The sequence below is a fragment of the Lampris incognitus genome, chromosome 3, assembly GCF_029633865.1.
Source record: "Lampris incognitus isolate fLamInc1 chromosome 3, fLamInc1.hap2, whole genome shotgun sequence".
NCBI classification, from domain to species: Eukaryota; Metazoa; Chordata; class Actinopteri; order Lampriformes; family Lampridae; genus Lampris; species Lampris incognitus.
The window spans coordinates 1065621-1078744 of NC_079213.1; the positions used below are offsets into that span (position 1 = coordinate 1065621).

The 13124-nt window shown below is 47.2% G+C and overlaps 1 protein-coding gene and 1 pseudogene across 1 annotated transcript in view; one reads left to right on the top strand and one right to left on the bottom strand.

Moving 5' to 3' along the window:
- The window catches only part of LOC130108998 (uncharacterized), a 10571-nt gene extending 4068 nt beyond the window's left edge, over positions 1-6503 (bottom strand). Inside the window, exon 1 of the mRNA XM_056275675.1 lies at positions 6491-6503. Coding sequence (XP_056131650.1) covers positions 6491-6503 — 13 coding nt within the window. The remainder of the gene's footprint in view (positions 1-6490) is intronic.
- Positions 6504-8865: 2362 nt separating this feature from the next.
- LOC130108999 (uncharacterized protein K02A2.6-like) lies at positions 8866-12146 on the top strand (annotated as a pseudogene).
- Positions 12147-13124: the final 978 nt, after the last annotated feature.

Below are 13124 nucleotides of genomic sequence, written 5' to 3' on the forward strand. Positions count from 1 at the left end.
AGGAGTTCTGGTCACCTTTTCTGTGGCCTGATCCAATCTGTTCATCTGCAGCAGAACCAGATCCCTGGGCCTCAGGTCCACCTCACACACCGTCTGTTACACACACACACACACACACACATACACACACACACACACACACACACACACACACACACACACACACACACACACACACACACACACACACACAACTTTGTTCAAAGAAACACTCAACAGTAGGGAACGTGCTCAACAAATGAGCAAAATTATCCAGCGAGTCAAGGACATTCTCTATGACATAGTACAAGATATATATCTATATATATCTATATATAGATATCTATATATCATCTAGATATAGATATAGATATATATATATATTGATATAGATGTATAGATGTATATATATCTATATATATTGATATAGATATATAGTTATATATGTATAGATGTATTGATATATATAGTTTTTTTCAATATTTTTAAATATTTTGTACTCCAGATCTCTTTTAACTTATTTTTAGCTTGTGGTCTTCATGTGTGTATATCTTATATTGTGTTTGTGTGTGTCTGTCTTGCACTGTTTGGTGAAGCCACAGCCCTCATTTCATTTTTAACACGTGCCTGCACATTTTTTGTAATGACAATAAATTGAATTGAATAGATGTATTGATATAGATATATAGCTATAGATATATAGTTATATATATATATATATATGTAGTTATATATAGTTATAGATATAGTTATATATAGATATAGTTATATATAGGTATACATATATAGATATAGATATGTGTGCGTGTGTATATAGTATACATAGTGGTTTATGCTGATAGGGAGACTGGCTGGTAGTCCTTTTTAAGAACTACATTCAGGAACAAAGGACACCACGCGTGCACGCGCGTCCTAACTGACTTCAACTGTTTTTCAACTTGCGCGTCGTTGCGCTCGGCGCGTGCTAAGGTCTGGACGCGTGTGCCACTGGCTGTCCCGGCTGCATCAGGCACGCGCCCAACCCATCTATCCGTGCAGCCGCTTGGAGGACTACCTGCTGCATTTCAGCAGGGGGACGCCAGCTCGTGCTGTCTTGAGCTTGTTCCGCGCTGCATCGTGTTCTCGTGACCGCAGCACTGCATGCGTCCTCGGTAAAGGCGCTGTCGGTGCTGCATCATCAGGTATGCTGTCAGTGCTCCATCATCAGGTATGCTGTCAGTGCTGCATCATCAGGTACGCTGTCAGTGCTGCATCATCAGGTATGCTGTCAGTGCTGCATCATCAGGTACGCTGTCAGTGCTCCATCATCAGGTATGCTGTCAGTGCTGCATCATCAGGTATGCTGTCAGTGCTGCATCATCAGGTATGCTGTCAGTGCTCCATCATCAGGTATGCTGTCAGTGCTGCATCATCAGGTATGCTGTCAGTGCTGCATCATCAGGTATGCTGTCAGTGCTGCATCATCAGGTACGCTGTCAGTGCTGCATCGTCAGGTACGCTGTCAGTGCTGCATCATCAGGTATGCTGTCAGTGCTGCATCATCAGGTATGCTGTCAGTGCTGCATCATCAGGTATGCTGTCAGTGCTGCATCATCAGGTATGCTGTCAGTGCTGCATCATCAGGTACGCTGTCAGTGCTGCATCATCAGGTACGCTGTCAGTGCTCCATCATCAGGTATGCTGTCAGTGCTCCATCATCAGGTATGCTGTCAGTGCTGCATCATCAGGTACGCTGTCAGTGCTGCATCATCAGGTACGCTGTCAGTGCTGCATCATCAGGTACGCTGTCAGTGCTGCATCATCAGGTATGCTGTCAGTGCTGCATCATCAGGTATGCTGTCAGTGCTGCATCATCAGGTACGCTGTCAGTGCTCCATCATCAGGTATGCTGTCAGTGCTCCATCATCAGGTATGCTGTCAGTGCTGCATCGTCAGGTATGCTGTCAGTGCTCCATCATCAGGTACGCTGTCAGTGCTCCATCATCAGGTATGCTGTCAGTGCTCCATCATCAGGTATGCTGTCAGTGCTCCATCATCAGGTATGCTGTCAGTGCTGCATCGTCAGGTATGCTGTCAGTGCTCCATCATCAGGTACGCTGTCAGTGCTCCATCATCAGGTATGCTGTCAGTGCTCCATCATCAGGTATGCTGTCAGTGCTCCATCATCAGGTATGCTGTCAGTGCTGCATCATCAGGTATGCTGTCAGTGCTCCATCATCAGGTATGCTGTCAGTGCTGCATCATCAGGTATGCTGTCAGTGCTCCATCATCAGGTATGCTGTCAGTGCTCCATCATCAGGTATGCTGTCAGTGCTGCATCGTCAGGTATGCTGTCAGTGCTCCATCATCAGGTATGCTGTCAGTGCTCCATCATCAGGTATGCTGTCAGTGCTGCATCATCAGGTATGCTGTCAGTGCTCCATCATCAGGTATGCTGTCAGTGCTGCATCATCAGGTATGCTGTCAGTGCTCCATCATCAGGTATGCTGTCAGTGCTCCATCATTAGGTATGCTGTCAGTGCTCCATCATTAGGTATGCTGTCAGTGCTCCATCATTAGGTATGCTGTCAGTGCTCCATCATCAGGTATGCTGTCAGTGCTCCATCATTAGGTATGCTGTCAGTGCTGCATCATCAGGTATGCTGTCAGTGCTGCATCGTCAGGTATGCTGTCAGTGCTCCATCGTCAGGTATGCTGTCAGTGCTCCATCATCAGGTATGCTGTCAGTGCTCCATCATCAGGTACGCTGTCAGTGCTGCATCATCAGGTATGCTGTCAGTGCTGCATCATCAGGTATGCTGTCAGTGCTGCATCGTCAGGTACGCTGTCAGTGCTGCATCATCAGGTATGCTGTCAGTGCTGCATCATCAGGTATGCTGTCAGTGCTCCATCATCAGGTACGCTGTCAGTGCTGCATCATCAGGTACGCTGTCAGTGCTGCATCGTCAGGTATGCTGTCAGTGCTCCATCATCAGGTATGCTGTCAGTGCTCCATCATCAGGTATGCTGTCAGTGCTGCATCATCAGGTATGCTGTCAGTGCTCCATCATCAGGTATGCTGTCAGTGCTGCATCATCAGGTATGCTGTCAGTGCTCCATCATCAGGTACGCTGTCAGTGCTGCATCATCAGGTATGCTGTCAGTGCTCCATCATCAGGTACGCTGTCAGTGCTCCATCATCAGGTACGCTGTCAGTGCTGCATCGTCAGGTATGCTGTCAGTGCTGCATCATTAGGTACGCTGTCAGTGCTGCATCGTCAGGTATGCTGTCAGTGCTGCATCGTCAGGTATGCTGTCAGTGCTGCATCATCAGGTATGCTGTCAGTGCTCCATCATCAGGTACGCTGTCAGTGCTGCATCATCAGGTATGCTGTCAGTGCTGCATCATCAGGTACGCTGTCAGTGCTGCATCATCAGGTACGCTGTCAGTGCTGCATCGTCAGGTATGCTGTCAGTGCTGCATCGTCAGGTATGCTGTCAGTGCTCCATCATCAGGTATGCTGTCAGTGCTGCATCGTCAGGTATGCTGTCAGTGCTCCATCATTAGGTATGCTGTCAGTGCTCCATCATTAGGTATGCTGTCAGTGCTCCATCATTAGGTATGCTGTCAGTGCTCCATCATTAGGTATGCTGTCAGTGCTCCATCATTAGGTATGCTGTCAGTGCTCCATCATCAGGTATGCTGTCAGTGCTCCATCATTAGGTATGCTGTCAGTGCTGCATCGTCAGGTATGCTGTCAGTGCTGCATCGTCAGGTATGCTGTCAGTGCTCCATCGTCAGGTATGCTGTCAGTGCTCCATCATCAGGTATGCTGTCAGTGCTCCATCATCAGGTATGCTGTCAGTGCTCCATCATCAGGTATGCTGTCAGTGCTGCATCATCAGGTATGCTGTCAGTGCTGCATCATCAGGTACGCTGTCAGTGCTGCATCGTCAGGTATGCTGTCAGTGCTCCATCATCAGGTACGCTGTCAGTGCTGCATCATCAGGTATGCTGTCAGTGCTCCATCATCAGGTACGCTGTCAGTGCTGCATCATCAGGTATGCTGTCAGTGCTCCATCATCAGGTACGCTGTCAGTGCTCCATCATCAGGTACGCTGTCAGTGCTGCATCGTCAGGTATGCTGTCAGTGCTGCATCATTAGGTACGCTGTCAGTGCTGCATCGTCAGGTATGCTGTCAGTGCTGCATCGTCAGGTATGCTGTCAGTGCTGCATCATCAGGTATGCTGTCAGTGCTCCATCATCAGGTACGCTGTCAGTGCTGCATCATCAGGTATGCTGTCAGTGCTGCATCATCAGGTACGCTGTCAGTGCTGCATCATCAGGTACGCTGTCAGTGCTGCATCGTCAGGTATGCTGTCAGTGCTGCATCGTCAGGTATGCTGTCAGTGCTCCATCATTAGGTATGCTGTCAGTGCTCCATCATTAGGTATGCTGTCAGTGCTCCATCATCAGGTATGCTGTCAGTGCTCCATCATTAGGTATGCTGTCAGTGCTGCATCGTCAGGTATGCTGTCAGTGCTCCATCGTCAGGTATGCTGTCAGTGCTCCATCATCAGGTATGCTGTCAGTGCTCCATCATCAGGTATGCTGTCAGTGCTCCATCATCAGGTATGCTGTCAGTGCTGCATCATCAGGTATGCTGTCAGTGCTGCATCATCAGGTACGCTGTCAGTGCTGCATCATCAGGTATGCTGTCAGTGCTGCATCATCAGGTACGCTGTCAGTGCTGCATCATCAGGTATGCTGTCAGTGCTCCATCATCAGGTATGCTGTCAGTGCTGCATCGTCAGGTACGCTGTCAGTGCTGCATCATCAGGTATGCTGTCAGTGCTGCATCATCAGGTACGCTGTCAGTGCTGCATCATCAGGTATGCTGTCAGTGCTCCATCATCAGGTACGCTGTCAGTGCTGCATCATCAGGTACGCTGTCAGTGCTGCATCGTCAGGTATGCTGTCAGTGCTCCATCATCAGGTACGCTGTCAGTGCTGCATCATCAGGTATGCTGTCAGTGCTCCATCATCAGGTACGCTGTCAGTGCTGCATCATCAGGTATGCTGTCAGTGCTCCATCATCAGGTACGCTGTCAGTGCTCCATCATCAGGTACGCTGTCAGTGCTGCATCGTCAGGTATGCTGTCAGTGCTGCATCATTAGGTACGCTGTCAGTGCTGCATCGTCAGGTATGCTGTCAGTGCTGCATCGTCAGGTATGCTGTCAGTGCTGCATCATCAGGTATGCTGTCAGTGCTCCATCATCAGGTACGCTGTCAGTGCTGCATCATCAGGTATGCTGTCAGTGCTCCATCATCAGGTATGCTGTCAGTGCTCCATCATCAGGTACGCTGTCAGTGCTGCATCGTCAGGTATGCTGTCAGTGCTGCATCATTAGGTACGCTGTCAGTGCTCCATCATCAGGTATGCTGTCAGTGCTGCATCGTCAGGTATGCTGTCAGTGCTGCATCATCAGGTACGCTGTCAGTGCTGCATCATCAGGTATGCTGTCAGTGCTGCATCATCAGGTACGCTGTCAGTGCTGCATCATCAGGTATGCTGTCAGTGCTCCATCATCAGGTATGCTGTCAGTGCTGCATCGTCAGGTACGCTGTCAGTGCTGCATCATCAGGTATGCTGTCAGTGCTGCATCATCAGGTACGCTGTCAGTGCTGCATCATCAGGTATGCTGTCAGTGCTCCATCATCAGGTACGCTGTCAGTGCTGCATCATCAGGTATGCTGTCAGTGCTGCATCATCAGGTACGCTGTCAGTGCTGCATCATCAGGTATGCTGTCAGTGCTGCATCATCAGGTACGCTGTCAGTGCTCCATCATCAGGTATGCTGTCAGTGCTCCATCATCAGGTACGCTGTCAGTGCTCCATCATCAGGTACGCTGTCAGTGCTCCATCATCAGGTATGCTGTCAGTGCTCCATCGTCAGGTACGCTGTCAGTGCTGCATCATCAGGTATGCTGTCAGTGCTGCATCATCAGGTATGCTGTCAGTGCTCCATCATCAGGTATGCTGTCAGTGCTGCATCATCAGGTATGCTGTCAGTGCTGCATCGTCAGGTATGCTGTCAGTGCTGCATCGTCAGGTATGCTGTCAGTGCTGCATCGTCAGGTATGCTGTCAGTGCTCCATCATCAGGTATGCTGTCAGTGCTGCATCGTCAGGTATGCTGTCAGTGCTCCATCATCAGGTATGCTGTCAGTGCTCCATCATCAGGTATGCTGTCAGTGCTGCATCGTCAGGTATGCTGTCAGTGCTGCATCGTCAGGTATGCAGGGCCGCGTTTATGCATAGGCATTATAGACACGTGCCTATGTGATCTCGAGGAGGGGGGCCGAAAATGCACATGGAAAAAACAGAATTATGAATTATGATGTTTTTCTCAGTGTAGTACAAACATACTGAGAAATAAAACTTGTTACTTTATTATTTTATTTCGGATGTTTCCCTTTTTGTCCCAGTTTCGTGGCCAGTCGACCCCGATTCTAGTCCGGACTCGCACCCTCGTACTGCATGCCTTCGCCCACTGCGTCTCTCCGGCCGGCAGTCTGGAAAGAGACGCCTCGCCACTTCCGGGACAAGGCGACTCCAGGCCGGACCACTGCTTTTTCGGTAGAGGCTAGTTCCCATCGAGGCAGAGAACTGAAATGGAGTAGAGAACGGTCAACTGAGCATGCGCGAAATGCCTCTATCTGTTTAAATAAGCAAAGCCAAAACATTGGCGACTTTTCAGTCTGTTCGGGAGTGTGCAGCAACAAGCAGGAGACTAACCAAGAACCACGTTTACGGGCGACTGAAGAATGGCGAGGTGCGTCTTAGGGAATGGTTGATTTAGACGCCGTCGACTGGGTTTGTCTTTTGTTATTGCTGCAAGGTATTTTCTCCAAAGGAGACAGCTTTTACGTCAGGTTACAGTGATTGGAAGAACGCCTCAAATCGCATATGGGAGCATGAAGGTTCACCAGAACACATCGCTACCCGTCGCTTTTGTGGCGTCCCCAACACAGAATACTCACCAGTGTGGTTTGTTGGTTTTGAATATCCACAGATCAATGTGATTGGTGCTGAATGAGGTGGAGGTCAGCTATTGGTTGTTCCTGAAGAGTATATAAGGCAGACTCTCCACCAGGGCGTCCTCTTGGTACTCCGCTCTACTCGGGATAGCTCGGTTGTTACCGTGTAATAATACATATACTACGTTACCGGCATACGTCTGCCGTGTGCACTTTCCAGTTATCTACTGAAACAGCTTAGAACAGTATTAGTGTTTCCTACACCACAGCTTGGCGACGAGGATGGGATGGTTAAGTTGGAAGTCACAGAGTTCGCATGTCAAGCAGCTCCAGCGAGGCAGAAGTCACCGACGAACAACCAGGGAGACGTTCGGTGAGTGGAAGGACCGTCGAACAGGAGATGGCATTCGGTAAGCCAGAAGGTTTCCACTTGGAGGAAAGTGAGGAAAGTTTTGATAGTTATCGCCAGCGGTTAGAGCAGTACTTCGCAGCAGATGGGTTGGACCCTCGAGAGGAGAAAGCCAAAGCGGTATTTCTTACGGTGGTAGGAAAACGGGCACATAGCTTGCTGATGGATTTGTGTGCACCAGATAAGCCATCAGGTAAAACATATGAAGTACTGGTGGGAATGCTAGAAAAGCACTACATCCCGAAAACCCACTTTATTGCCGAGAGATGCAAGTTTCACGGAAGAAAGCAAAAGGAAAACGAAACAATAAGTGAGTACATTGCAAGTTTGAGAAAGTTATCAGCCACATGCAAATGTGGAGCATTTTTAGATGAAGCACTGCGTGATAGGTTGGTCTGTGGAGTTAAGAGCAGTGAGCTAAGAGATCGGTTACTCAATGCTGCTCACACAAAAGACTTAACGTTACAGCTCGCAGTTGAAATGGCGCTTTCTTTTGAGGTAACAAAAGGCAACAGTGCGCAACAGTTTGCACAGAAAGGCTATGAAGCTAATGTGGTGGAAAAGAAGGCTAACATAAAGCATAGAGAGGCTACGGTAAAGTCTACAGCTAACGGAAAGCCCTGCTATCGCTGCAATGGAAAAGGCCACAGACCGGATGAATGCAGGTTCAAGGACGCAGAGTGTCACCAGTGCAAGAAAAAGGGACACACCGCAAAAGCATGCCGTTCCCCTAAAGAAGGAAGCTATGGCAAGGCATGGAAAGGGACCAGGCATTTGGAATGTTGCCACGCTCCCCAGCACGTGGACCAGAGCAACGCTCACAGTCTTCGGGCAGATGGAGATCCTATCCAGCCTCAGCTCTGCAGTGCCAGAGACGACTGCTGTGTGCCCACAAGGTGCATGGTGGATGCTGTACAGAACACTGACACTGGTCAGACATTGGACAGTGGAGGGGCCGAGCTTTTTGCAACGGACACGGGTAAAGGTGACACTGTGAAACCCTACTATGTGTATGTCAGTGTAAATGGTACAAGGGTGAAAATGGAGGTAGACACTGGCGTAGCCGTGTCAGTGATATCTGAAACTCTACTTAAACGCAGGTTTAAAGATGTGAAACTTAGTCCTGCAAATTGTGTGCTGAAAACCTACAGTGAGGAATCATTGCCATTGATAGGAAAATTCACAGCAAAGGTGAAATGCAAGGAAAGCTCAGAAAAGCTAGAACTACTAGTCGTGAAAGGAAGAGGTCCTGCATTACTGGGCAGAGACTGGATAAGTCAATTAAAGCTAGACTGGTCAAGAGTCAACAGAGTGGCTCCTGATACCGTGGATGATGTGTGTGCCAGACATGCATCAGTGTTCAAACCTGAGCTAGGCAAGTTAAAAGGTATTGAAGCCAGACTACATGTAGTTCCAGATGCAGTGCCCAAGTTCTGTAAGCCTAGAAACGTGCCTTATGCATTAAGAGAAGCCGTAGAGAGAGAACTGGCCAAATTGGAAGCTGAAGGTGTCATCTCACCCATTAATTACAGTGAGTGGGCAGCTCCAATAGTTTGTGTGCCTAAAAAGGACGACAGTGTGAGAATATGTGGAGACTACAAGGTCACCATCAATCCATGGTTGAATGTGGAACAGTATCCACTACCCAAAACCCAAGATTTATTTGCTAAACTAGCAGGAGGTCAGCAGTTTACCAAATTAGACTTGTCGCAGGCTTATCAGCAAGTTCTGTTAGAGGACAAGTCAAGACATTACCTAACTATCAACACACACAGAGGGTTGTATCACTACAATAGGTTACCCTACGGTGTTGCTAGCGCCCCTGCTATTTTTCAAAAGATTATGGATCAGGTTCTTCAGGGCATGGAAGGCGTCATCTGTTATTTAGATGACATCTTAATTACTGGAAAAGATACAGAAAGGCACCTGACTAACTTGGAAGAGGTGCTTAGTAGACTTGAAACTTACAATCTCAGGGTTAAAAGAGAGAAGTGTGCATTCATGCAGAACAGCGTTTCATACTTAGGAAAAGACAGATGCTATTCAGAGGGCTCCAGTTCCGAAAAACGTAACTGAACTCAGGTCATTCTTAGCTCTGTTAAACTACGATGGGAAGTTTATCCCTAATCTATCTACTCTGATTCAGCCAATGACAGCATTGCTGCATAAAGATGCAACCTGGGAATGGTCAGAGAAATGTCAAAGTGCATTTGATAGTGCAAAGAAGTCTCTTCAGTCAGATAAATTGTTAGTACATTTTGATGCAGAGTTACATATCATACTAGCATGTGATGCTTCTCCTTATGGAGTTGGTGCTGTAATCAGCCACAAAATGAAAGATGGAAGTGAGAGACCTATCGCATTTGCATCCAGAATGTTGACTAAAACAGAACAGAATTACTCTCAACTGGAAAAAGAGGCACTGGGTCTTGTTTTTGGAGTTATGAAATTCCATGAGTATCTTTATGGAAGGAAATTCTTGTTATTGACAGACCACAAGCCGCTGTTGAAAATTCTGGGGCCTAAAACAGGTGTGCCAACACTGGCCGCCGCTAGATTACAAAGGTGGGCTCTAATTTTGGCAGCGTATACATACGAAATCCAGTACGAGAAGTCAGAGCAGCATGGCAATGCTGATGCTTTATCAAGATTACCTGTGAAGCCTGATGTAGATGTGGTGTCAAACCCAATTTACAGAGTGTCTTACCTGGAAGACTTACCTCTTACTGCTAGAGAAATAGCCAAAGAAACAGACAGAGATCCTGTGTTAAGAGTGGTTAAACAGTTGATGTTAACTGGATGGCCTAAACATGTACAGGATGAGTCACTGAAGCCTTATTTTCAGAGAAAATTAGAGCTTAGCATTGAGGATGATTGTTTATTATGGGGTTACCGTGTGGTAGGGCCTGATAAACTAAGAGACAGGCTATTGTCTGAATTACATCAGCACCACTGGGGAACAGTTAAAATGAAGTCCCTCGCCAGAAGTTTATTCTGGTGGCCTACATTAGATGACAGTATTGAACGTGAAGTGAATCAGTGTACTATTTGTCAGCAGCAGCGTAGTATGCCTGCTACCGCACCGATACATACATGGAAATGGTCTTCGAGTCCATGGGAAAGAGTACATCTTGATTTTGCTGAGGACCACAAGCAGATGTTTTTAGTAGTGATGGATGCCTATGCTAGATGGCCAGAGATAGTTCCCATGACCACTACTACTTCATCTAAGACAATTGAAGCACCGAGAAAATTATTTGCAGCTTATGGGTTGCCTAAAGAGGTTGTAACTGACAACGGACCTCAGTTGGTATCGCAAGAGTTTGAGTCATTTTTGACTAAACATGGAGTAAAACACATCAAGTCACCTGCATATCATCCTGCAAGTAATGGTTTAGCTGAAAGATTGGTCCAAAATCTTAAGAAATCCCTTGCAAAGAATAGAGCCATTGGTGGTATGACGCTTGAGCACTGTGTAGCAAATTTTCTGATTGGGTACAGAAACACACCCCATACTAAGACAGGAAAGACCCCAGCTGAGCTATTTCTGAGAAGACGGGTGAGAACCAGGTTGTGTCTTATCAAACCAGAGTTCTCTCAGAGAATGCAGACCGAGTCTGAACCAAATCTTCCCCGTGTTAGGTCTTTTAAGGTTGGTCAACACGTGTTGGTAAAAAATTACAGGGGAGGGGAGAAATGATGGAATGGAGTTTTAGGTGAAGTGTTGGGTCCTGTCACATACAGTGTTGAAGTACATGGAAATTGTGTGAAAAGACATGTGAACCAGATGTTGGGTGTCAAGGGAAATCTAGATCAGACTCAAATGGACTCTTGTGATAGAGTTTCTTGGGAGATTGATGATTTCAATGCAGACACTGATGTGTCAGAACATCCTGAACCACAGGTTGTGGAAGAACGACCTGTAGAACCACCACCGCCAGTTGTGGGAAGGAACACTCGTCCTGTGAGAGACAGACGTCCTCCTGAAAGACTGAACTTGTGACTGACATGCAGATTGGTTATTGAAGAAAAAAAGAAATCTGTAATGTAATGTATGGTTACTGTTGAAGAAATACTGTACATGGTTATGAGCTTAAGAGCAAAAAGGATATGTTAGAATCCTAGAAAAAAATGAAGTTTGAATTTACAGGGGAGGAGCTGTGGTGTTCCCAACACAGAATATTAGCCAGTGTGGTGTTATTAGTTTGAATATACACAGACCAATGAGATTGGTGCTGAATAAGGTGGAGGTCGTCTATTGGTTGTTCCTGAATAGAATATAAGGCAGAATCGCCACCAGGGCGTCCTCTTGGTACTCGGCTCTACTCTGGATAGCTCGGTTGCTACAGTGTAATAATAAAGATACTACGTTACTGTCATAAGTCTGCCGTGTGCACGTTCCAGTTATCTGCTTAAACAGCTTAGAACATTATTAGTGTTTCATACACCACAGCTTTCATCTCGTAGAACCGTGGACGCACGACTCGATTCTGGTCTACCTAAGGGACTGATAGCAGAACAGACATACTGGCGTAGTATATTGCAATGTATAGTTGCCACTGTAAAATGTCTAGCTTCACGGGGGCTGCCTTTCCGAGGGGAGAACCAGACACTCTCGTCACCACACAATGGAAACTTTTTGGGGTGCTTGGAACTTATCAGCGAGTTCGATCCGCTGTTGTCAGAAACAAAGGGAGAGGGACTACAAGCGACGTGTCCTCTACGATATGAGATGAGCTTATTCAGTTGACGTCAGACAAAGTTATGAGTGCTGTTATAAGCGAAATTAAAAGTGCAAGATATTTTTCTGACATCGTTGACTCCGCGCCGGACGTCACTGGCATCGACCAGCTCACTTGAATCCTTCGCTGCTTGCAGCAGCAGCAGCAGCAGCAGCAGCAGTGTGGGGGGGGGGGGGTGGACCAGCGGAGCGCTTCCTGACGTCCATCCCGTTACACGCTCAGCCAGCCCAGCATCTGGAGGAAACATCACGGCGGCTCTGACAGAACGTGGCACTGACCTGATGGATTGTCGTGGCCACTGAAAGCAGCATCACCAACGCTATGGCCTATGATGATGTCACTGAGGAATTAACAACAAGGAAGACTCTGCAGAGCGCGTGAGTAGTAACCTCATACCTCTTCGTAAGTGATGCCGCTGCGCTACTGGTCTTATGGGCATGAACGTAAGCTCGTCCATGATCACTACCAGAGCCTTAGCGATGACGTCACAGACCATCATTACAGTGAGCTCTTTTTTGGAAATATCGCCATCTTGTGGTAGACTATGCTATAAAACCACGTAGCCAACTAACAAGCAACGATCTGTCTTGAAATATGCTGTAAATGCTCGTGCAACTTCGTACACGATCGTTTTTCATGGTGCTGTTTCGTTTAAATTCGGTTAGAGAGCAGCCTTGATGGGGTGGCTTTCTAGCCTACATGTAAGTGGTTGTATGCTATGCGCCCATGTGTGTATTTTTATGTGAACACAGCCCTTTCGCAACTTCAAGCTTTATTACATGAAGTTACCGGTTTACTTTCATGTTGAAACGGTAGTCTGCTACAGGCTACGTGAGCAACTACAAACTTGGAGTTTCGGTGGTGTGTGTGTGTGTGTGTGTGTGTGTGTGTGTGTGTGTGTGTGTGTGTGTGTGTGTGTGTGTGTGTGTTTGCGTGTGTGACTCGTATCTATTGTAAGGCTTGTGTTTTGTA